At 41.6% G+C, this 24,941-nt stretch overlaps 1 protein-coding gene across 4 annotated transcripts in view; it reads left to right on the forward strand.

Annotated features, from left to right (window-relative positions):
• The first annotated feature begins 13,012 nt into the window (after positions 1–13,012).
• clstn1 (calsyntenin 1) overlaps positions 13,013–24,941 on the forward strand; it is a 63,294-nt gene continuing 51,365 nt past the window's right edge. For 3 of the 4 annotated variants that reach the window (XM_064922879.1, XM_064922878.1, XM_064922880.1), the window contains exon 1: positions 13,014–13,315. In XM_064922879.1, coding sequence (XP_064778951.1) covers positions 13,234–13,315 — 82 coding nt within the window. In that variant the 5' untranslated portion in view covers positions 13,014–13,233. Of the gene's footprint in view, positions 13,316–24,941 lie in introns of all 4 variants that reach the window. The other variant, XM_064922877.1, reaches the window with a different exon arrangement.

Here is a 24,941-nt window from a genome sequence, read left to right on the forward strand (position 1 = left end):
TCTGTTTGGATTTCTTCTCAGGTTTTTGCCTGCCATAATTTTTTTATTTTTTTAAATTTTTACCTTTATTTAACTAGGCAAGTCAGTTAATTAAGAACAAATTCTTATTTTCAATGACGGCCTAGGAACAGTGGGTTAACTGCCCGTTCAGGGGCAGAACAACAGATTTGAACTCGGGGATTTGAACTTGCAACCTTTCGGCTGAGTTCTGAGTTCTATGAGTTCTGTTATACTCAGACATCATTCAAACAGTTTTAGAAACTTCAGAGTTTTCTATCCAATACTACTAATAATACGCCTTTATTAGCAACTGGGACTGAGGAGCAGGCCGTTTACTCTGGGCACCTTTCATCCAAGCTACTCAATACAGCCATAAGAAGTTTTAACACAGCGCGCATCCAACCCGGAAGCCAGCCACACCAATGTGTCGGAGGAACCTAGCGATGTACAGTGTTTGGTCAGCGTGCACTACGCCCGGCCTGCCACAAGAGTCTCTAGTGCACGATGAGACAATATCCCTACCGGCCAAACCCTCCCTAACCCGGACAACTTTAGGCCAATTGTGCGCTGCCCCATGGGCCTCCCGGTCGCAGCCGGCTGCGACAGAGCCTGGGCTCGAACCCAGAGTCTCTGGTGGCACAGCTAGCACTACGATGTAGTGCCTTAGACCACTGAACCACCCGGGAGTCCCAGGTCACAAATCTTGCTGCTGTGATGGCACACTGTGGTATTTCCCCCAATACAGTGCATTCGGAAAGTATTCAGACCTCTTCACATTTTTCCACATTTTGTTACGTTACAGCCTTATCCTAAAATAGATTTATTTTTATTTTTACATACAATACTCCATAATGACAAAGAGAAAACAGTTTTTTGCATATATATTACAAATTAAAAACATACCTTATTTACATTCTGTTTTCCCTTTGCTATGAGGTCAGGTCACTCTGACAGAGCTCCAGAGTTCCTCTGTGGAGATGGTAGAATTTTCCAGAAGGACCGCCATCTCTGCAGCACTCCACAAATCAGGCCTTTATGGTAGAGTGGCCAGACAGAAGCCACTCCTCAGTAAAAGGCTCATGACAGCCCACTTGGAGTTTTCCAAAAGGCACCTAAAGGACTATCAGACCATGAGAAACAAGATTCTCTGATCTGATGAAACCAAGATTGAATGGAAAACGTCATGTCTGGAGGACACCAGGCACTGTTCATCACCTGGCCAATACCATCCCTACGGTGATGCATGGTGGTGACAGCATCATGCTGTGGGGATGTTTTTCAGCGGCAGGGACTGGAAGACTAGACAGGATCAAGGCACAGAGAGATCCTTGCTGAAAACTCCCTCACGACGCCAGGACAGCAGAGTCAATCACCACCTTCCGGAGACACCTGAAACCCCACCTCTTCAAGGAATACCTAGGATAGGATAAGTAATCCTTCTCACCCCCCCCCCCCTTAAATGATTTAGATGCACTATTGTAAGTGGCTGTTCCACTGGATGTCAGAAGGTGAATTCACCAATTTGTAAGTCGCTCTGGATAAGAGCGTCTGCTAAATGACTTAAATGTAAATGTAAATGTAAAAAACCTAGTCCAGAATGCTCAGGACCTCAGACTGGGTCTAAGGTTCACCTTCCAACAGGACAACGACCCTAAGCACACAGCCAAGACAACTCAGGAGTGGCAAGTCTCTGAATGTCTTTGAGTGGCCCAGCCAGTGCCTAGACTTGAACCACTTTCGAACATCTCTGGAGAGACCTGAAAATAGCTGTGCAGTGACGCTCCCATCCAACCTGACAGAGCTTGAGAGGATCTGCAAAGAAGAATGGGAGAAACCCCCCAAATACAGGTGTGCCAAGCTTGTAGCGTCATACGCAAGAAGACTTGCGGCTGTAATCGCTGCCACATGTTTTTGGTTTGTCATTTTTCACATTTTAGCAGACACTCTTTGTAAGAGCGACTTACACGGAACCAAACCATCTGCACGCATGCGCCATCGTGCATAAATGTATTTTATCCCCACACACCAAACGCGATCACAACACGTAGGTTAAAATATCAAAACAAACTCTGAACCAATTAAATTAATTTGGGGACAGGTTGAAAAGCATTAAACATGTATGGCTTTTAGCTAGCTAGCTTGCACTTGCTAGTTAATTTGTCCTATTTAGATACCTTGCTGTTGCTAGCTAATTTGTCCTGGGATATAAACATTGAGTTGTTATTTTACCTGAAATATACAAGGTCCTCTACTCCGACAATTAATCCACACATAAAACGGTCAACCGAATCGTTTCTAGTCATCTAGTCAGGTCGGTGGCATTACCGCCACCGACCTCATTTGTCTTTCAGTCACCCACGTGGGTATAACCAATGAGGAAATGGCACGTGGGTACCTGCTTCTATAAACCAACGAGGAGATGGGACTTTGCAGCGTGATCTGCATCAGAAATAGAATTGATTTCTATTTTAGCCCTTGGCAACGCAGACAATCGTTGGCGTGTGCAAGCAGTGTGGGTTCAATAATTGAATAACATAGATTTCGAAATGTAATTTGCAACGCTCGCGCAAGCGATGCGAGTGGTGTAGTCAGCCTGTTACAGTAGTGAGTGCATACATTTTTATTTGTACTGGTCCCCTGTGGGAATCGAAACCATAACCCTGGCTTTGTAAGTGCCATGCACTGCCAACTGAGCCACACGGGACCACTGTTAAGGGGTATTGAGTGTAGATTGATGAGGAAAAATTAGGATTAATGATGGGGAAAAAACAAGCAATTTTAGAATAAGGCTGTAACATAACAAAATGTGGAAAAAGTGAAGGGGTCTGAATACTTATCAAAATGTGATTTGTTTTCAAATTCTTTGTGGGTGTGTGTATTCTGAAGGAAATATGTGTCTCTAATATGGTCATACATTTGGCAGGAGGTTAGGAAGTGCAGCTCAGTTTCCTCCTCATTTTTTCTCTTGAGCACCAGGTCTGCCTACGACGGCCTCTCAATAGCAAGGCTATGCTCACTGATTCTGTATATAGTCAAAGCTTTCCTTAATTTAGGGTCAGTCACAGTGGTCAGGTATTCTGCCACTGTGTACTCTCTGTTTAGGGCCAAATATCATTCTAGTTTGCTCTGTTTTTTTTGTTAATTATTCTCTCTCTCTCACTCACACTCTCTCTCTCTCTGTGTGTGTGTGTGCATATTCAACTCCTAAGGCTGTCAGCCAGGCTGTAGGTGAATGTTTCCATTCCCTTGTGGAGACACAGAGAAATGAGCTCAGTGAATGAGCTAGCACACATCAATAATACAACATATCTCCCCAAACACAAGCTCACTCTCATTAAAAACGCACTGACGTTCCACAAATAGTCTTTGCTCAGTCACATTTTTACAGCACTGGCCCAGTGTTGAAAATTTGATCAAAATGAATGAGGATGTCAATGCGTAGAGACTCAATAGGATAGGATAGTATGAAGGGATTGTTTGAAAATGACAATGTATTGAAGGAAATGTATAACCATGAAATTAAATACAGGTCTATGGAATGGGTGGCAGAGTTGTTCCACGGTGGGTGTTTGTAGAATACCCATGTCACTTTCAGATCGACAGGAGGGTAAGTGTGTCTCTGTTTTTTCCACCCAGCTCAGAAATAGGTTGTTTGTTCAGGCCTGCCATAACTCTCTATGTCAGGGGACTTTGTAGCGATAACACACCCAAACACATACATACACACATGCCCACCATGCGCATCCACACACACACACTTACCCACCACTACTACCACCATGTCACCATGCTGTGCTCTTCTCAGTTCAAAATAGGCATTTACCCACCCACTTCCCAAAATGCTTCCAGATTCGTTCCTCCTCTCTGTGTTGACCCCCAGATAATTCTGGACGGGTATTTTAGGAATCTGTCTCAGAATAAGATAATCCTGGAACAGCTGCTGTCTAATTTTAAGTGGAGGGCATGAGGATATGGGTGTCGTTTAAGGTCCAGGGGGAAGTTTCCCCGAGGTACACATCTAGGATCAGCTTCCCCTTTCCCTATCCTAACCTTAGGTCAGTTTAGCATTTTCCCCACTAATGGCTAAGGTCAGTCTAGTGGCAACTTTACTCTGCTCAGTTATTTAGGGTCCAAGAGCCAGTGAACTTTGAAGTCTGTAAAGATTTCATGGTGTTGTAAAAAAACTTTTTCACACTGTGTTCCACTGAGTGCAGCGATGACCCCCAACTGATCAAAAATAGATTTGAGAATTTAAGGAAATAGAATTACAGTTACGACTTCAACCAACATTACTATAGTAGATGAATGGGTAACTGTGACATATCTTGATGCCTGTGTGTGTGTACGAGACCAAATGAAATATGGATGTTATTGCCCTATATTATTCCTCAGTTTACAGAAAACTTGAGCATGAGCATCTGCTTAAATATGAATAAACTTGACATCAATGCACATGACATGCAATACTGCAGCATTGGGATAATGTTTGTAGTCATGCAATAATCTGTGATTTACAAAGTTAGCGGTATGTAGACTCTATCCCACACCAATATAGAGGCCATACCATATGTATCAAGTGTCTCAGAGTAGTAGTGCTGATCTCGGATCAGTTCCCCACCGTCCATGAAATATCATGCTTTGTGATCTAAAAGGCAGAACTGATCCAGTTTCTGAGAAACTGTGAATACGGGCCTAAAGCTTCTTCTCACTGTGTTGGCCATGTGGCTGCCTCTCTCTCGTGGGCTCCCGTGAGCATTGCCACCGCTATGTGTTATGCCAAGGTGTTAGTTTGTCCGTGTTATTATGACTATTATTATTAGAGCAATGTGTCACGTTTCTTCTGTGAAAATGAGTCACTGATATAGCACATCTTCTAAATGCCATGCATGTTGAGTCAACTTTTAAGATATAAAACATGCATGAGCATTGTCATTTAGTATGTGACTCATATGATAATGTGTAGGATAATGAGTATTTTACATTTTTGTTACAGGCAAGATAGCACTTCATTTTACGAATGGCTCTCTATCATGTTGAATCAGATTTTTGGTCACTGTAAATACTTGACTATCTTTTGCCCCATTATTCCAGTAAGGAATAATCTAATATTGTGTTCTAATATTGTGTTAGTAATGGAGATATACAGTGATTAGGTGCACAGGTAGACAGTACACTTCCACTAGGTTTCGTAAACAATCGTTTTTTAACATTTCATTTTCCCATAATAGCCTATGGAAGTTACTTTACCAATTATTGACCAGACTGGCTGACCATGAACTGAGGGCAGGTTTGACCAGTGACTCAACCTAGCCGAGTGGAAAGTAACTACATAGGTACTCAGCACTTCATCATGACCTGGCGGACAGAGAAAACCCTGGGTTTTGTTCATTAGGCATGCAGGAGAAAATGGTCTGAAACAGGGAGGACTTAAGAAATAAAAAAATGCTCATGATCATTTTGCAGCTCACCAGCCCTGAGGTTTGGTTCAGCGCTCTCTCTCTCTCTCTCTTCTCCACACACCGACCTCACACAGGAAGGCGGAGGAAGCTGGCCTCACTCCAATCCTTTTTTATTTTTCTCATCCTTTTTAATATCACCCACTTGCCATATGAGTCTTGGTTCAAGGGTAATGAGGGAGCAGATTGCTCACTTCCCCTGTCTGGACAGCAGCTTTCCTCATAAATACACCAACACATGGAAGCAGATCTCAATCACAGATGAAATGCCGGAACCTTGGGACTGTTAGCCTTGGGTGGCCAGATCTCTTGAGTTTTCGCCCCCTATTCATTGTTTCATTCGGTGTGTGTATGCGCGCTTCCATGCTTGAGTGCATGCGTGTAAGGTAAACATGTCTGTGTATATACATAAAAGTGTGCACATAGGTGGATGACTTATGTGATTTTTGATTGTTTTTGTGTGTTGCCTTGTTTTTTCAACACATGTTCTTCCGTGACGATTCCAGCCATTGAGCAGCCATCCCTAGGCCCTAATCTTAAAAAGGAAAAGGAATTTGAAAAGGAGTCCCGAAAGGCCACCAATCACGGATGAATTATGGGAAACGAGGTGACAGCGATGTCAGAAATCCCATCCCCACATCCTCAGTGTAATAAAGCGGAGGTGAGCGTTTGACCTCTTGAGTGTGAACTCAATGTGTCAGAGGTGTCTTTCTGTGAAGGTCATGGTTCAAGGTCTTTAAACGGGACAATCAAAAACATGGCACCAACACAACATGGTGCCCATCTGCAGGAATTCCCACTTCGTACTACAGAGAAAAACAAAGGCGAGTCCCCCACCTCCCACAGCCAAAGTAATTTCGACAGGAAGTCAATCAAAGAAATGTACTCTTACTGTGCTTTAAAAACTAAATGTGGTAGCTGATACTAACATGGTGCCCATCTGTGGGAATTCCCACTTCAGATTACAGAGAGACACACAAAGGCAAGTTTCCCCTCCTCCCAATAAATTAATCGAAGAAATACTTGCTTTAACAGTATAAAACCTATATGTGAGGTAACTTTTACACTAATATCAGAAAGAATGATCAAATACAGCTAAACATAAATGTTTATGTAGTTGGATGGATTTATTGGATTGAAAGCCACAGCCAGCTCCATCTATCAGGTTCCCACTCATGCCATGTGTTTTAGTGCTTGAACCTATGAGTAACAAAAGGACATGTAGGCTGCTGAAACAAGATGGCTGCCATTGAGTTTTTCCACTCAGAATTCAAGGGTTTTTCCTCTGCCAAGCAACGTACTTTATATTCAGTGCCACATAAGAGGCACTTCTGTTTAAGTTAAACTATTCTAAAACAAAGACAATATGGCCACTTTATTTAGAATGAAACCAAATGGGTATAAAGCATGCTACCACACAACATTGCACAACACATTGCACAACAATAATATATTGCTTCCCTATCTCTTGAAACAAACTGCGAAAGTCTGTTTTAACAAGCATCAGAATTCATTGGTATTTGGCATTGAAACTTTCCATAGAAACACACAGGGTCAGAGCCTCCAGAGGGGCGCAGTGGTCTAGGCACTGTATTGCAGTGCTAGCTGTGCCACTAGCAATTCTGGGTTAGAGTCCAGGCTCTGTCGCAGCCGGCTGCCACTGGGGGACCCATGGGGTGGCGCACAATTGGCCCAGCATCGTCCGGTTTAAGGGAGGGTTTGGCCGACAGGGATGTCCTTGTCCCATCATGCACTAGCGACTCCTATGTCGGGCCTGACGCTGACACGGTCGCCAGGTGTACGGTGTTTCCTCCGACACATTGGTGCGGCTGGCTTCTGGGTTAAATGGGCATTGTGTCAAGAAGCAGTGCGGCTTGGTTGGGTTGTGTTTTGGAGGACGCGGCTCTTGACCTTCGCATCTCCCGAGTCCGTATGGGAGATGCAGCGATGAGACAAGACTAACTACCAATTTGATACCACGAAATTGGGGAGAAAAAGGGGTAAAAAAATATAAAAAAATTAACACATATGGTCTCTCAGAGTGGGCTGATGAAAAGAAGGGTGCAGTTAAGTTACAGGAGTTGGAAGCTCAATGGTTAAATCAGGGGTTCTCAAAGTGGGGTCAGAGGTCCACGGAGGCACAGCAGCCAGATCTCAAAATATAAAAAGAATGTACATACAGTATGTATGTATGTATGTATGTATGTATATGTATATGTATATATACATATATATATATAGTATGTTTTAACAACAACAGATTAAACACATTTTGGAAAAGCGATCCATGGAATAAGTTTAGAGGGTGTAATACAATAAACTCACAGGGATATTAGTATTGTATTTGTATTCCCCAAAAATGATTTTCTTTTTTAACATAAATGCACTGTAATTTAAAGCTTTAAAGCTGCAAAGTTCTCTCTACCTCGCAAAACATGTAAAATGGCAAAACTGCTCAATTTCATCTCCAATACCAAGAGGTGGGACTTCACAGGACGCAATACTTGGTTCAGTTGGTTGATCATAGTAAAACTCCATGTTTGCTATTTTATCTCATTCAAGTTGTGTTCTAAATATGACGGTGTCCCTGTCAAATTTGCTATCGGAAAAAAAGGGGTCCCCGACCCCAAAAAGTTTGAGAACCCCTGGGTTAAATGACCTTGAGCGACAGCACAGGTTAAAAGATAATTGAAAGGTAGGTTTAGAAAGAGGAGTCAATCACAAGGGATACGTTTTAAATGCTCCCTGTAGAGTAGGATATGCATGAATAAGACTGCCAGCAAAGCTACTGAAAGGTACTCGCTCAGCTTCAACTGTCTGTTTGATATGTTTCCAGGCAGGTTCCCGTACTTCTAACTCAAGGACTTAAATATTTAATTTGAGGGAAATTAATAACATCCAGGATTCCTAAAATGAAGTTTAACAATTTTGAAAATGTATTCATGGAGCTAAAGTTAAAGGGAAATCCTGACCAAGACCAACATTTGAAGTATTTTTAAATAATGACAATACATTGATACATTTTTATTTATCAAGATAGATATGCTTTTGGGCAATGAATTCTTATGTCCATTATAAGGATCAGTAGCTTTGTATGTTCAAGCTAGATATGAAATAAGTACCAAAACTAAAAACTATATAAAAAACTATATAAATATATACTTTATATATTGGTAAGGAAAATCCTAATCTCATGACCAGTTTTTTTCTTGCGATACTTTTATATAAGTAAAAAAATATGCAATTCCTTAGGGTAAAGAGCCGCTGACAAACAAATTGTCAATTCATCTTTTTGGCATTAATATTCCATCAAGCACTCAGGGAAGTAAGGCTTTCCCAATCCAAAGACAAGCTTCAAACGATTGTTATCAATGCCTCATACTCTCATTATACATACCCCATTAAGACCATAGAGAAAAGAACTGGAACAAATAATTAGGCTCCTCACTTACATCCAGTAGATCCATTGAATGCCAAATTTTCATTATAATGTAGGATGTTGTGAGTAGACATAAGCAATATAACCCACAGAGAAAATATTGTAAAGGCAGTGTTGTCTATTGGTCACAAATGCTTTGATTCCTGTGATAACACAAAGCTTCCCATGCTGTGTCTGTTGCCAACCACCCACTATGATTGCTGCCCAGCAGCCTGCAGGGATGTTTCAAACACACTCATTACTGGCTGACTCAGGGATGGTGACGATAACATGCAACAATATAATGTTTTTAACATTGTGTTATTTGTATTATCTATGTGTGAAAATATAACATTTATAATTATCGCTCCTCTCCCAGCCCAAGTCACAGTACAATCGTCAATCGCAATAATCTTTTGACAGACATGAATATTATTGGCAAATGGCAGGGTGTTAAAATTGAAGCAGAGAGAGTAGAGGCAAATAGACTGAGGTGGCATTTGACATGAGAAATGAGGGGAGCAGCTTGGAGGGGTATGTGAGTGACCTCCATTCACCCTAATAACTTTATAAATCTAATCCTTAAATCCATGTCTGTGGCCTTTAGTAAGTTAATGCAGTCTGTGGGGCCTAGCAGCCTTACACAGTCCTCTTCCTTCTATGAGGGATGAATTCCAAAGTCAGATTTAAGGAGTTATGGTAGGAAATAATGAATCTTTGAAAAACAGAGCTTCTACTAATGACAACAATGAATTTCACACAATCATCAAAAAAGTTGCCTCAAACATGACCATGAGGAGTCCCAAATCATAGAGAAATATTGTTCTTAATTAAAAGGGCAATCTGCAGTTCAATCAATAACAATGCGGGCACTCCACCACTGTTTAAGGTTCTGATGAGGTACTACAGTTGAACTAAGCTCATGAGGTATTATATTCTTCAAGAATCAATGGGGGTCTACATCATTGAATTAAAAGTACAAAAATGGAGATGCCAGACGCAGATTGAGTTTTTATTTAATTCTGTCTAAAATAGGCCCCATGACTTCTTAAAGAGAGAGAGATTGGCGATGTGTTGTGTCTACAATGCTAGACTAATATGGGTAGAATATGTGAACAACTAAAAATACCTAGGTGTCTGGTTAGACTGTAAACTCTCCTTCCAGACTCACATTAAGCATATCCAATCCAAAATTAAATCTAGAATCGGCTTCCTATTTCTCAGCAATGCCTCCTTCACTCCTGCTGCCAAACATACCCTGGTAAAACCGACTATCCTACCAATCCTTGACTTCGGCGATGTCATTTACAAAATAGCCCCCAACACTCTACTCAGCAAATTGGATGTAGTCTATCACAGTGCCATCGGTTTTGTCACCAAAGCCCCATATACTACCCACCACTGCGACATGTATGCTCTCGTTGGCTGGAACTCACTACATATTTGTCGCCAAACCCACTGGCTCCAGGTCATCTATAAGTCTTTGCTAGGTAAAGCCCTGCCTTATCTCAGCTCACTGGTCTCCATAGCAACCCCCACCTGTAGCACGCGCTCCGGAAGTTATATTTCACTGGTCATACCTAAAGCCAATACCTCCTTTGGCCACCTTTCCTTCCAGTTCTCTGCTGCCAATGACTGGAACGAAATGCAAAAATAAATCACTCTAGATGGAGACGTATATCTCCCTCACTAACTTTAAGCATCAGCTGTCAGAGCAGCTTACCGATCACTGTACCTGTAGACAGCCCATCTGTAAATAGCACACCCAACTACCTCATATCCATATTGTTATTTATTTTTATGCACCCCAGTATCTCTACTTGCACATCATAATCTGCACATCCATCACACCACTTAATGCTAAACTGTAATTATTTGCCACTATGGACTATTTATTGCCTTCCCTCCCTAACCTTACTACATTTGCACACACTGTACATAGATTTTTCTATTGTGTTTTTAACTGTATCTTTGTTAATCCCATGTGTAGCTCTGTGTTGTTGTTTTTGTCTCACTGCTTTATCTTGGCCAGGTCGCAGTTGTAAATGAGAACTTTTTCTCAACTGGCCTACCTGGTTAAATAAAGGTTAAATAAAAAAAATGTGGAAAGGAAATCCCACATCTTCAGATGTAATTTCGTCACTACCAAAGAGACAAGAGTGCCAGACCTGCGCCAACGAGCTTGAAAAATTCCCAAGAGAGACATCATAGCAGTAGGTGTGGTGAACTGAAGGAAGTGACACCTCTATTTGGTTTCACTGCTGTCTCACACATATTGGCCAAATCCTCCTATTGCCTTCCATTGTCCAACCAGAGCGTTCACAATGACCATTCTGTGGGGGGCTTCCACTTTCTCCCATCCAGTTCATGTCTTGCCAAAGAGGAAACAAACAGCCATTGTACTGAGGTTCTGCTGCTGACTATAGACAGACCCTGTTTATAGACCCATCAGTTAATTTTGGCTTTGCACAAGTATGACCTTTCTCTTGAGTTCTGTTGAGATGATTGCCACTTTTCACAGAAAGGGACCATCATAACACATAGTTGTATCTTTGCTTAGCTGACATTTTGATTTAGGCTAATTGTATTGTGGTATTATTGATGTCCTGCTACAATATCTTAGGATACAGCAATCTCAAACTGCTACTTTACCTCTGACAGAGTAACCATGACTAACATAGTAATTAACCAGTAATTTAAGCTCATATGCATTCAAACACATTACGTTATTAAAAGTATCCTGCCCCACAAGCGCTGTTGACACCTGATATCAATTCAAATGTGTATGGGACAGAGGGTGTCCTGTCATTTAGTCTCCCATTCTAATTTGTTAACCCTGTGAAGATTACACGACAGGCTTATATTTAATCTGTAATAATACAAAAACATGTTGAAATGTGTATGTGTCTTGTATATCTTGTATAGCATTTGTATCTGTTATGTGTGAATTTTGCTGTTAAATGTTCATCTTATCCGACTTGCCACAACTGAAGTTCCCTCTGGGAAAAAATAAAGTTACTCTATTCTATTCATAGTCAGCAAAAGCAATTGGAGCACTGAGACGCCTTATCTTAGTGCTTATTCCGCTGTCGTTTGTCTGATTGTTATCTGATTGCACCACATCCTCTTTGCCTGTAGGGTGTTACCTTAATATGAGAGAACGTGTTGATTAAATAGAGCACACACAACCCCCTTTGTCATTTTGAAACCTATTATCACACCATGTCATGCATGTTATAATTAAAAATCTACACCAGTCATGTGGGGTGAGGTGGTGACGATGAGGGCCGGGCAGGCAATCAGAGTTGGTTCTTGTCTTAAATGGCATTCTATTCCCTATATAGTGCACTACTTTTGACCAGAGCCCTATGGGACCTGGTCAAAAAGTAGTGCACTATAAAGGGAATAGAGGGCCATTTGGGATGCAGTCCTAGTTGGCTCCTGGATGAAATGGATCAATGTTGTGTCTTTGATAAAGGTTGTGCAGTGTGAGTCAGCTCTCTCTCTGTAGTGGTGGAAACTGAAATAGAAAACCATATGTGTATTTGTCTGTATTAGTAACATGAACAAAAGATTTTGGGCCAGATCCACTCGGTACCCGCTGATTGATGTATTCACCTGCTGTGTTCTGGAGTGAACAAAACATCAAAGGTTGAACACAAAGGTAAAAGAAAGGTTACGAGAAGGAATATGGCCTCTCAGTAGATCATTAGTGAAGACAGGTGTGTGTGCATGTATTTACTTAGGCCTGCTTTACTTACACAGATAGCATACATATTATTGCAACAAATGCCCTATTCAGTTTTATTTGATTGATCATAAACAGAGTTTCCCATAACATTGCTTCAACATCTGCATTGCTTTCCATTTGGGGGTTTAGGCTGGGTTTCTGTATAAGCACTTTGTGACATGCTGCTGTAATAAAGGGCTTTATAAATACATTTGATTGATTGATTAGGAACGAGGATATAAGAAAGTCTTATTGTAGGCCTAATTAAAAAAACACGCACGTAACAGTACATCCCCTCTTTGTCACCAGCCTGGGTGTCACTCATCCTACCAATAGAAGTATTTGACCCTCGCCCTCTGTCTGAGTATGACTGTCTGTGCTCAACTTGCTGCAAGCACTCCCACAATAACAGTATTGACGTCACTAGCCATCAGTCCGCAAAACTGCGAGAGAGCGAGTGGCGATAGAAGGGAATAGCAAAGCGGCGCTGGGGGCGGCCATTTTAGGAGTATCACGGTTGCCGAATACATCTTCTGAAATTGTTTTTCTTGAGAGAGCTATATATTTTAATATAGTCGAGGATATAATAAGTTTGTTTTTATTTTCCCGTGCTGTAATTCGAATTTGGGATGCAGATCAGAAGGTATAAACATTTTGCATCCGTTGTCGGACTGGTCCTCGGACTATTATGTGCGGTGGAGGCAGCTAAAGGTAAGCCAAAGACGAGGGTTTATCTCTGCGTTGTCTGTCTATGTTCGGGCGAACGAACGACTTTCATGTAAGGAAAATTAAGGCCAATCCTCCGTCTTGCCTACACATTGTTTATTATAAAAGGCTACAATTAATAACCTAGATGATGGCATTCCTATGGGATGTATCTGGTCAACCTGACAAGGCTGATTGCCATAGCGGATGGATGTCGCTCACTACAAAGTAGACTATTCGTCTGTGTCAGTACATAGCGCGACACTGTAGCTATTTGATCAAAAATGCAATCAAACCCAACTTAAATTCTATCAATTTGGCATCGTCACTGTAATTTTTAATTAGTATCGTGAAATGATGAGGGGCCATTATATCTGTATGGATGAAAGAGGTTGTTTTCTGTTTCTCCCTTCTGCCAGACGTCAATGCTATTTTGGGTGCCCATCCATTGTAGGCCTATATGCATAAATACACGTTGGCATTAGATTTTTAATATAGCCCATAACTTATCAGAGCACATACTATGGTTAGCCTATAGGCTTTCCCTTGTCTGCTTCATTCACCTGTTTTTATTTTTCAGGGCCCGGTTTCCCAAAAGCATTTTAAGGGTAAATTCATCGAACTTAGCTTTAAAATGCTTTTGGGAAATCGGGCCAAGTAGGCTACGTAGCACTTGTGTAACATTGATGTTTTTTTATTTTATTTTAAAAATCTACTTCACCCCAAAGACGTGATTCAAGTGCATGTTTAAATGCCTCAAACACATTGTTAGGGCAATTTTGATTTAAATACAGATGTTTGATTTGGTAGCCTAATAGTTTTACCGGCGCTGCGGGCGCACAACGTCTGATCGTCGCTTGTTAACTACGCATTGCAGACCCTTCTCACAAGTACCATTTGTATCTGGGTTTAAAAATGAATACGTTATCACAGGTTTAGCTAAATCCCTATTATACTGCTAGTACAATGCTGCAGGTGCGTCAGCGGTCCTCACTGAAATGCCAAAGATATGGACGGATTAGACACAAGAAGAAGTTGCTTGCCAACACTGAATGCCTTTGCTGCAGGGCAGTCCACGTCGCGCCAGCAGTTCAATATTGAAAGATGAAGACCTCTCATTATCAATGTATAGAACATATCTACCTTTATCCAGTGACCTCTCAATGTGAACGCTCCAAATGTAGCCTACTTTCATGTTAAGGCAGGTGCTCAACATGCGCAACACTGGAGATTGAAATGTGTCCTTTTTTTCACACGGCACACCCATTTTCAAGATCAAAACGACAGGCTCCGAGTAATAGGGAAATAGTCGTCTTCATTCTTTTAGCAAGGGTCATATCGATTTAAGATCCAAAGATGTCAAACAGTGAAGGCTCCACCAGCAACTCTGGTTCTTTGTGATAACTGTGTTGCCATGTCAGGCAGCCGAGGATGCTTGAGAAGAGACCACCATTGAAAAGCAATAACCTCATTTTCCGTGATTACATCAAATTGTAGCCTATCCATGTGGTGACTAAGTCATTTAATTATTCAGTCTAGACATGATTTGAATACCATGCAACTAACATAATAGCCTATATACAGTATTTGGGACAATAATGGATACATTAAGCTAAAGGCTAGTTTGTGCTTCACATTTTATGATTAGAAAAGACTAAAAGTAGTCTATGCTTTTTCTTCCATGATTATTGATTAGCCTTTGTCTCATGATAAACATTGTAAATACTGTTTGTTTTCCTTTGGAATATGCTGTATAATGTTAGCATATAGAGGACCTTCAGCCCAGTTCCAGGCAGTGTATGACTCTCTCTTTTGGCATTGTGTTTGGATAGTGCACCTGCTCACTTCCCAGATCTTATCAGGAAAGCGACTTGTGAAATCCACATCTTGCTGTGAGCTTATCTTTATTGTCTAAAGGTCAATTGCCTCTATGCAATGCATCAACAATAATTGTGTTCTGTTGCATGCTTATGTGATGACAAGCTCCATTCTCACTGCAAAAGACCATGAAACAATTCACATTGCTCATTCAATTAATATATTTTTGTTTTTGATCACTCTTTTCCATTGTGTCCACTTGAAGGTCCTTTCTTGAATTTTAGAAATATCCCCAAAGGTCTTTGTGTGGCCACTTTTTGAATGTACAGTGGCTTGTGAAAGTATTCACCCCCTTGGCATTTTTCCTATTTTGTTGCCTTACAACCTGGAATTAAAATATATTTTTGGGGGGTTTGTATCATTTGATTTACACAACATGCCTACCACTTTGAAGATGCAAATTTGTTGTTGTTGTGAAACAATCAGGAAATAAGACAAAAAATGCACTTGAGCGTGCGTACCTATTCACCCCCCCCCCCCCCCAAAGTCAATACTTTGTAGAGACACCTTTTGCAGCAATTACAGCTGCAATAATCTTGGGGTATGTCTCTATAAGCTTGGCACATCTAGTCACTGGGATTTTTGCCCGTTCTTCAAGGCAAAACTGCTCCAGGTCCTTCAAGTTGGATGGGTTCTGCTGGTGTACAGCAATCTTTAAGTCATACCACAGATTTTCAATTGGATTGAGGTCTGGGCTTTGACTAGGCCATTCCAAGGCATTCAAAATGTTTCCCCTTAAACCACATGAGTGTTGCTTTAGCAGTATGCTTAGGGTCATTGTCCTGCTGGAAGGTGAACCTCCGTCCCAGTCTTAAATCTCTGGAAGACAAACAGGTTTCCCTCAATAATTTCCCTCTATTTAGCGCCATCCATCAATTAATTCTGACCAGTTTCCCAGTCCCTGCCGATGAAAATGATCCCCACAGCATGATGCTGCCACCACCATGCTTCACTGGGATGGCGTTCTCGGGTGATGAGAGGTGTTGGGTTTGCGCCAGACATGGCATTTTCCTTGATGGTCAAAAAGCTCCATTTTAGTCTCATCTGACCAGAGTACCTTCTTCCATATGTTTGGGGATTCTCCCAAATGCCGTTTGACAAACACCTAACGTGTTTGCTTATTTCTATTCTTTAAGCAATGGCTTTTTTTCTGACCATTCTTCCGTAAAGCCCATCTCTGTGGAGTGTACGGCTTAAAGTGGCCCTATGGACAGATACTCCGCTTTGCTGCTCCTTCAGGGTTTGTCTCTTTGTTGCCACTCTGATTAATGCCTTCCTTGTCTGGTCTGTGAGTTTTGATGGGTGGCTCTCTTGGCAGGTTTGTTGTGGTGCTATATTCTTTCCATTTTTTTAATAATGGACTTAATGGTGCTCCGTGGGATGTTCAAAGTTTCGGATACTTTTCTATAACCTGACCCTGATCTGTTCTTCTCCACAATTTTGTCCCTGACCTGTTTGGAGAGCTCATTGGTCTTCATAAAGCCGCTTGCTTAGTGGTGTGGCAGACTCTGCGGCCTTTCAGAATATATATATATATATATATATATATATATATATATATATTACTGAGAGCATATGACATATCATGTGACACTTAGATTGGACTTTAACTAATTATGTGGTTTCTGAAGGTAATTGGTTGCACCAGATCTTATTTTGGGGCTTCATAGCAAAGGGGGTGAATACATATGCATGCACAACTTTTCAGTTTTTTATTTTTATAATGTTTTGTAACAAATGATTTAAAAAATTTCACTTAACCAATTTGGACTATTTTGTGTATGTCCATTACATGAAAGCCAAATAAAAATAAATTTTAAATTACAGGTTGTTATGCAACAAAATAGGAAAAACGCCAAGGCGGATGAATACTTTTGCAAGGCACTGTATGGGTATGATTTATTGGCAGGGTATGGCAAGTATAGAGATCCAATGATGTCAGGCCTGTTACTGTATCCTATTTTTTTATTTATTTAACCTTTATTTAACTAGGCAAGTCAGTTAAGAATTTGTTTTTATTTACAATGATGGCCTACACTGGCCAAACCCTAACCCGGGTGACGCTGGGCCAATTGTGCGCTGCCCTATGAGACTCCCAATCATGGCCGGTTGTGATACAGCCTGGAATCAAACCAGGGTCTGTCGTGACGCCTCAAGCACTGAGATGCAGTGCCTTAGACTGCTGCGCCACTCGGGAGGCCTAGTAACCAGTTATGTTATTAATAAAGTAGGTTCACACATTCAAATGTGTCACTACTGTATGCAAAGAGAACACAAGGTACTGGCTTTTAAGGTCATCATTCCTAAGATTATATGGACAAGGAGAACCTGATCTAACACCAGCACTCTTACTCAGGCTGTTATTGAATAGGGACCCAGACACTACTCTATCTGCAAGCATCTCTTGCACTATCCTAATTTTAGGCGCATCCTTATTTTAAGTGGCCAAAATTAAGTTAGCGTAAGCAAAGCATAGCCAGTCTGTCAGCCTGAGGGACAACATGTGCCTCTTCCGCAAAAACATATTCTGTTCAAATTTCTGAGGCACTCCAGGAGTCTTGACTGGTCTTTCCTCAATCATTTGACTTATTTGACTCAGCAAAATAGTTTATTCAAGGATTTTTACACTTACATGATTGGAATGAATCCTGCTTGGATGGGTTTAGATTATGATTGATAATGGCACATTCATACTGTGCGATGTTTCCTAGCTTTCTGATGTTACCACACAAAGTGTATCCAGCCAATGGTTCCCCATATGCCTCCCAGTCAAATGCTTGGCCTGCCTGAGCAGAGCTCTGCACGATGATGCATGGGCCTCAGCCTCTATACACAGACAAAGAAAACTGGCTGCTAGAATATCTCGGTAGCTCATTCATCATCCAATTAACAAATTGGGTTCCCAGCTTTCTGTTCAGTGGAGTTAACAAATGCACATATCATTATTATATTATAAATCATGTGCGAGTGTTCCCTAGCTGTCCAGGCCTGCTGCTTGCTTTGCTTGCCGAGGGAGACACATGTTGATTTAACTTATTGATGCTCGCGGAATGTAGTCTAGCATGTTTACAGAAGGTTGGTTTGATTACAAAGAGTAAGAGGGAAGACAAATTCCATGTTTTGTGGTTTTGACAAATGTAGACCCTTGTATTTGTCAAATAAAATGCATTTTCTATATTTTTTTGAAGATGTCTTTGAAACCAGTGGACAGTTGCACCTCAGAGGCCAGTTTGTTTTAAACACCAAATGCCGGTTAGCCCTTAGGTCTAAGTGTGCTAATAGTATTGGTCTTATTATCACAAAATGATAAGCTAAAAAATAACTGCAAAACGTCAGTGACAAACGAATGCATGATACACCAGGAATCTGTTGTCGTAAACCAAACATTTTGTGGATTCTAGTAAAGATAACAGTATGCACATTTCCCCCCCCCCCCCCTATAATATTGTTACATTTGTTGCGTTCCATTTTTCAGCACTAAAACCAGGATCCGGTTACAGGCTTGTTTTCATAGCAAACCACATGTGTCTGGTATCGATGGCATCATGGGTTAAATGTGAAATATAAAGGAGAGAGAGATCTGTTATTCTACTCTATTAATGAGCACAGCTTTTTGATCCTGTACTAGACCTAGGCTGCTAGTTTAGTTGAATGTCATTGCTTTCAGTTGGGAAATGGTCAAGAAAATGCCACCAACCACTAAGTGATTTTGTTTGGTATATTTTGTGATTTTCTTCAGAATTCTATCCCTGTGACACAATTTCTTGTAAAGCCATCGATTATCAAACTACATTGTTGGAAGAATCCCTGTAATTAGCCTACAGTTTAAAGTGCATGTTCATTGTATGTAGGCTATACAGATGGTGTATCGAATATGGCCACACCGCACCAATTTCTGTGGTTTCCTTCACAGGAATATCTCCCTAAGATCACAACAAAATACAGTTCCTTGCGAAAGTATTCGGTCCCCTTGAACTTTGCGACCTTTTGCCACATTTCAGGCTTCAAACATAAAGATATAAAACTGTATTTTTTTGTGAAGAATCAACAACAAGTGGGACACAATCATGAAGTGGAACGACATTTATTGGATATTTCAAACTTTTTTAACAAATCAAAAACTGAAAAATTGGGCGTGCAAAATTATTCAGCCCCCTTAAGTTAATACTTTGTAGCGCCACCTTTTGCTGCGATTACAGCTGTAAGTCGCTTGGGGTTTGTCTCTATCAGTTTTGCACATCAAGAGACTGAAATCTTTTCCCATTCCTCCTTGCAAAACAGCTCGCGCTCAGTGAGGTTGGATGGAGAGCATTTGTGAACAGCAGTTTTCAGTTCTTTCCACAGATTCTCGATAGGATTCAGGTCTGGACTTTGACTTGGCCATTCTAACACCTGGATATGTTTATTTTTTAACCATTCCATTGTAGATTTTGCTTTATGTTTTGGATCATTGTCTTGTTGGAAGACAAATCTCCGTCCCAGTCTCAGGTCTTTTGCAGACTCCATCAGGTTTTCTTACAGAATGGTCCTGTATTTGGCTCCATCCATCTTCCCATCAATTTTAACCATCTTCTCTGTCCCTGCTGAAGAAAAGCAGGCCCAAACCATGATGCTGCCACCACCATGTTTGACAGTGGGGATGGTGTGTTCAGTGTGATGAGCTGTGTTGCTTTTACGCCAAACATAACGTTTTGCATTGTTGCCAAAAAGTTCAATTTTGGTTTCATCTGACCAGAGCACCTTCTTCCACATGTTTGGTGTGTCTCCCAGGTGGCTTGTGGCAAACTTTAAACAACACTTTTTATGGATATCTTTAAGAAATGGCTTTCTTCTTGCCACTCTTCCATAAAGGCCAGATTTGTGCAATATACGACTGATTGTTGTCCTATGGACAGAGTCTCCCACCTCAGCTGTAGATCTCTGCAGTTCATCCAGAGTGATCATGGGCCTCTTGGCTGCATCTCTGATCAGTCTTCTCCTTGTATGAGCTGAAAGTTTAGAGGGACGGCCAGGTCTTGGTAGATTTGCAGTGGTCTGATACTCCTTCCATTTCAATATTATCGCTTGCACAGTGCCCCTTGGGATGTTTAAAGCTTGGGAAATCTTTTGGTATCCAAATCCGGCTTTAAACTTCTTCACAAGACTATCTCGGACCTGCCTGGTGTGTTCCTTGTTCTTCACGATGCTCTCTGCGCTTTTAACGGACCTCTGAGACTATCACAGTGCAGGTGCATTTATACAGAGACTTGATTACACACAGGTGGATTGTATTTATCATCATTAGTCATTTAGGTCAACATTGGATCATTCAGAGATCCTCACTGAACTTCTGGAGAGAGTTTGCTGCACTGAAAGTAAAGGGGCTGAATAATTTTGCACGCCCAATTTTTCAGTTTTTGATTTGTTAAAAAAGTTTGAAATATCCAATAAATGTCGTTCCACTTCATGATTGTGTCCCACTTGTTGTTGATTCTTCACAAAAAAATACAGTTTTATATCTTTATGTTTGAAGCCTGAAATGTGGCAAAAGGTCGCAAAGTTCAAGGGGGCCGAATACTTTCGCAAGGCACTGTATGCCATTTTTTTCCCATAAGATAACGATACTGCCTTGAATGGATTTCTCACCCCCTCCCTGCAAAACTATTCTTGCCCTATAATGAGGTGCCTGTCTCAAAATTAACTCTTGAATCGTTGCCCCATTTATTCATAGAATTCACAGTGGAACAAAGAGCTTTTGGGCCCAGAGTCATAATGAGAACAGCACAATGCGGTCACTGTTAAAAGCCCCCAATAATACATGGATGAGCTCATCTTCAGAAAGTGCATAGTTTGAGCATTTCGATTTTCTTAAGTGTGAATTCTTTTTGCCAGGTAAAAAGACAACCACTGACAACCAGCTTTAAGTAGGCCTGGTGGTAACTTCCTTTCGATTGGTCCCTTTGGTAGCTGAATTGAGTCCGTGACCTGTCAAGAATGGGTCATTCAATTGCGAATATTAAATTGTTCTTTGTCATACTTGGTCAGCTGTCTGTGTTGTTGTGTCTACATTCACAGAACATACAGCGGAACAGCTGATGCATAGATTAACATAAATATTGCAGTCTGGGAATGTATGATATGTTGATTTCATTCAGATAATGTATTTGCCATGGTAAAGGCACAATCTGGAGCTTTGTCTATGAATTTGAGTGTTTACATTTCCCCATTCCCATCCCTCAGCTTTCCAAACAAAGTGACAGGATCAGGCTGTTGAAATTGCAGATGCTGCGTTGAAGAAATTTGGGTTCAGTTACAACACTTTTAGGCTACATCAGAATGTCATTTGATCACAGTACAGGAAATGTAGGGTTTTGGAATAAAACAAGCCAACAGAAACTCATATGAAACCCATGGTATTGAAGAATATAATCAATGGATTTTCAGATGAATTTCTGAATGGAAAGCCTAAGGCGTCAAATATATTGACCGTAATGAAAATAAAAAATGACGCCTCCTGATCTTGTCACTAACAATCCTTAAGTGTCCTAATGATGAAACATTTACAGTGCTTGGTAACGTTGAAACCACAACAAGTTGCCATTTGTGGCCCCTTGTAACATAAACAGAGGTGTTTGGTTGTAATTTGAGCCATAAAGCAGAGGCACTGCCTTATCTGGTGTGGCATCTCTCGCCCTTCCCAGAGCTTCTTTGTTACTAGGGAGAAATATAGCCCTCTGGAGCTTTGTGTCTGAGCACATGAATACCAGGAGCCGTCCTGGGAAACGGGTAACCAGAGAACCCATTTACCTGCTGCAGTCACACATCCACAGGTCTCACCGGCCTATGCAGTCCTGTACTGGGACTGGGGCGGACTCCTGCAAACTCTCACTCCCTCACTCTCACTGCATAGCCTCTTGTGTGTGTCTCTCTCGCTCTCAGAGAGGTGATTGAGTTGCATTCAAACCCTCAATGCCCCCACCCTCCACCACCTACCTTCTCAGAGAATAATGGTCTGGCCTTGTTGCAGGGGTGTATTGGTGGAGGGATTGCTTGGTGGACAAACAAACGTTGTTTCGTGGTTAGGGTGCTTGATGAGAGGCTCTCCTGTGTTTTGCGTGAGCAGAGATATTTAGGGAGTGGTGCCATGAGACCTGGGTTTGCCCAGAGGGCTTCCCCAGAACAGTTGACGCTCTGTGGTGGAGGTGGCTTCTGTCAATAAGCACAGCAAACACAGAAGTGTGCCCCCAATGTTTTGGACTGTGGACAGATTGAGTCCATTGATTACCCCATGTCAATAGAATTCAAAGGTCCACCACTCCTCCGTGTTGTAGGTTAAGTCATGTCTCGACTTGAATTTGGATTAATTGAATACCATCGCATTTCGTCAACCTTGTCTGACTGGTGTTTCCACTAGATATTTTTTTGACCTTAGGCATAACACTAAAGGCGTCAGCATGCTTTAGTTTGGCGAACCGAACGAGTGTACTCGCATACTCCCTTAAAAGACAATTGCTTGAAAAAGAAAAAAGCAGCAATAGTATTGTTTGTCCAGTTTGAGACGCGGGCCATTAAACACTTCCTAAAAATAGTCATAATTAATCTATGACTCATGTGTCATTATAGTTATATATTTTTTTTGTTGTGATCTTAGTCGTGCAATTTTGAATCTGACTATGTTTGGTGCAGTATTCAAGTGAAAAAATGTGCATGATTAGAAGTCGTCTTCTCGTTGAGTGACTACAGGCACTTGAAGAATCCCTACTGTTGACCAGTTGTCAACAAGGGGGCGTAGACTTCGCTACCGACTTCCGCTTGCTTCAAGAAAAGATGTAGTGTGCCCGAATCGCCGAAAAAACCCTTGTTGAAGTCGAAAACATCATATTATATGCACAAACTCTTCTAACTGTTTTGGCCAAGAAGCATGCGGGCACATTTAGTCTTTGAAGCAACACACATAGGAGTCAGGGCTGGTGCAGGGGGTTATTATGTGGTTGTTTTTATTGAACATGCAATTTCTATAGAACCACTTGAGTCAAATACCGTGGAGTGCTCTATGTTTGTGGGGAGAGCTGTTGGTTTCAATTGAGCTGGAATGCAAGGGAACTGCATTTCCTTTTAGATAAAATTTGTTAGCCATCGGATTGCAGCATTCACCAATAGCTCCACCAACAACTATAACTGCCTAATTCAACTCCTGCCTGTTTCATTAGTACACAACAACTACAGAAGTTCCCATTACTATCTGATATGAGTTCATCTGATCATCACAGATTGATCATCTGACATGGTGATGCCGCAGTCAGGAGAGCTATACTGTACTTATCCTCTTAGGCCGTGGTGGCCCAGCGTTATCTTATCTGCTTAGGCCTTCTGTTGGGCCAATAGTAAAGGCTATGGACAATAGGCTAATGGACACGTGCAGAGCGCTTCAGCAGCGACAGAGGGAGATAATGGGAGTGCATCAGATCCCTGTTTAGAGGTAGAGATGTCACGGTGGTAGCTAGCATGGTGATACTACTTTGTGTAGAGTGTGTGTGGGCGTCCCATTGTAATGCAGAATTACCAGGGGCTATAGTGGGCCTGTAATTCTCACAGGAAGTATTTGAGCACAGTTAAGAGGTCAAACTGTACTGGGATCTTTTCAATAAAGAGAATGCTGCTAAACAGGTCTGTGGTTTGGTGTGGTCCTTTTTGAATAGCCTACGTTTTACTGCCCTGCCTCTTTGTGTACAGCACTTCTGTGTTGGGAACTACTAATGAGTATACACATTTGGAGCAGCAACTGATGCCATTTTCCCAAATGTTATCATTCATAGGATTAGAAGCTATCATTTTACTGTAAAAACAGTAGCACTCATATTAAACAAACTGTGATTGTCAGCATGGTTGTAGCAAATGTGCTGAGAACTATGTTGCTTGACAAAGACTCTAGAATAATGCTCTGGTTCTGTTGAGACTGCAGTAGGGCAGACCCCATTTAGTTGAGTGGTCGGTTGTTTGGTCGATAGGCTGTTGGTCGACCAATATATATTTTTTGCAGAGCAGTCGCAAATAGATTGATGGCACATGAAACCCCTGTCTGATTTGCGCTTGTCTCAGTGGACTAATCCATTGCGGAGGCCGCAGGGATGGCACAGTCCAATAAGAAGGGGAGTGTGGCTATGATCCACAAGGCACTTCTCTCTCCAGAATGAGCTCTCTCCCGCCATTTCGTCCGCATTCATTGATTCATAACTTCATTGTGTGAATTGCTGATAGATAAAATTGAGCACACCACCATGCAATCTCTCTTGACATTGGCAATAGAATGGCCGGTACCGAGGAGCTCAGTGACTTTCAACGTGGCACCCTCATGGGATGCCACCTTCCCAAGAAGTCAGTACTCCAAATTTTTGCCATGCTAGAGCAGCCCCGGTCAACTGTAAGTGCTGTTATTGTGAAGTGGAAACGTCTAAGAGCCGCGAAGTGGTAGGCCACGCAAACTCACAGAACGGGAGTGCTGAAGAGCACAGTGCGTATATATTGTCTGTCCTCGGTTGCAACACTTAGCACCAAGTTCCAAACTGCCTCCAGAAGCAACGTCAGCACAATAACTGTTCGGCGGGAGCTTCATGAAATTGGTTTCCGTGGGCGAGCAGCCGCACACAAGCCTAAGATCACCATACACAATGGCAAGTGTTAGCTGGAGTGGTGTAAAGCTTGCTGACATTGGACTCTGGCGCAGTGGAAACGCATTCTCTGGAAACGCGTTCTCACCATCTGGCAGTCTGACGGA

The sequence above is a fragment of the Oncorhynchus masou genome, chromosome 18 (assembly GCF_036934945.1).
Source record: "Oncorhynchus masou masou isolate Uvic2021 chromosome 18, UVic_Omas_1.1, whole genome shotgun sequence".
Classification (NCBI taxonomy): domain Eukaryota; kingdom Metazoa; phylum Chordata; class Actinopteri; order Salmoniformes; family Salmonidae; genus Oncorhynchus; species Oncorhynchus masou.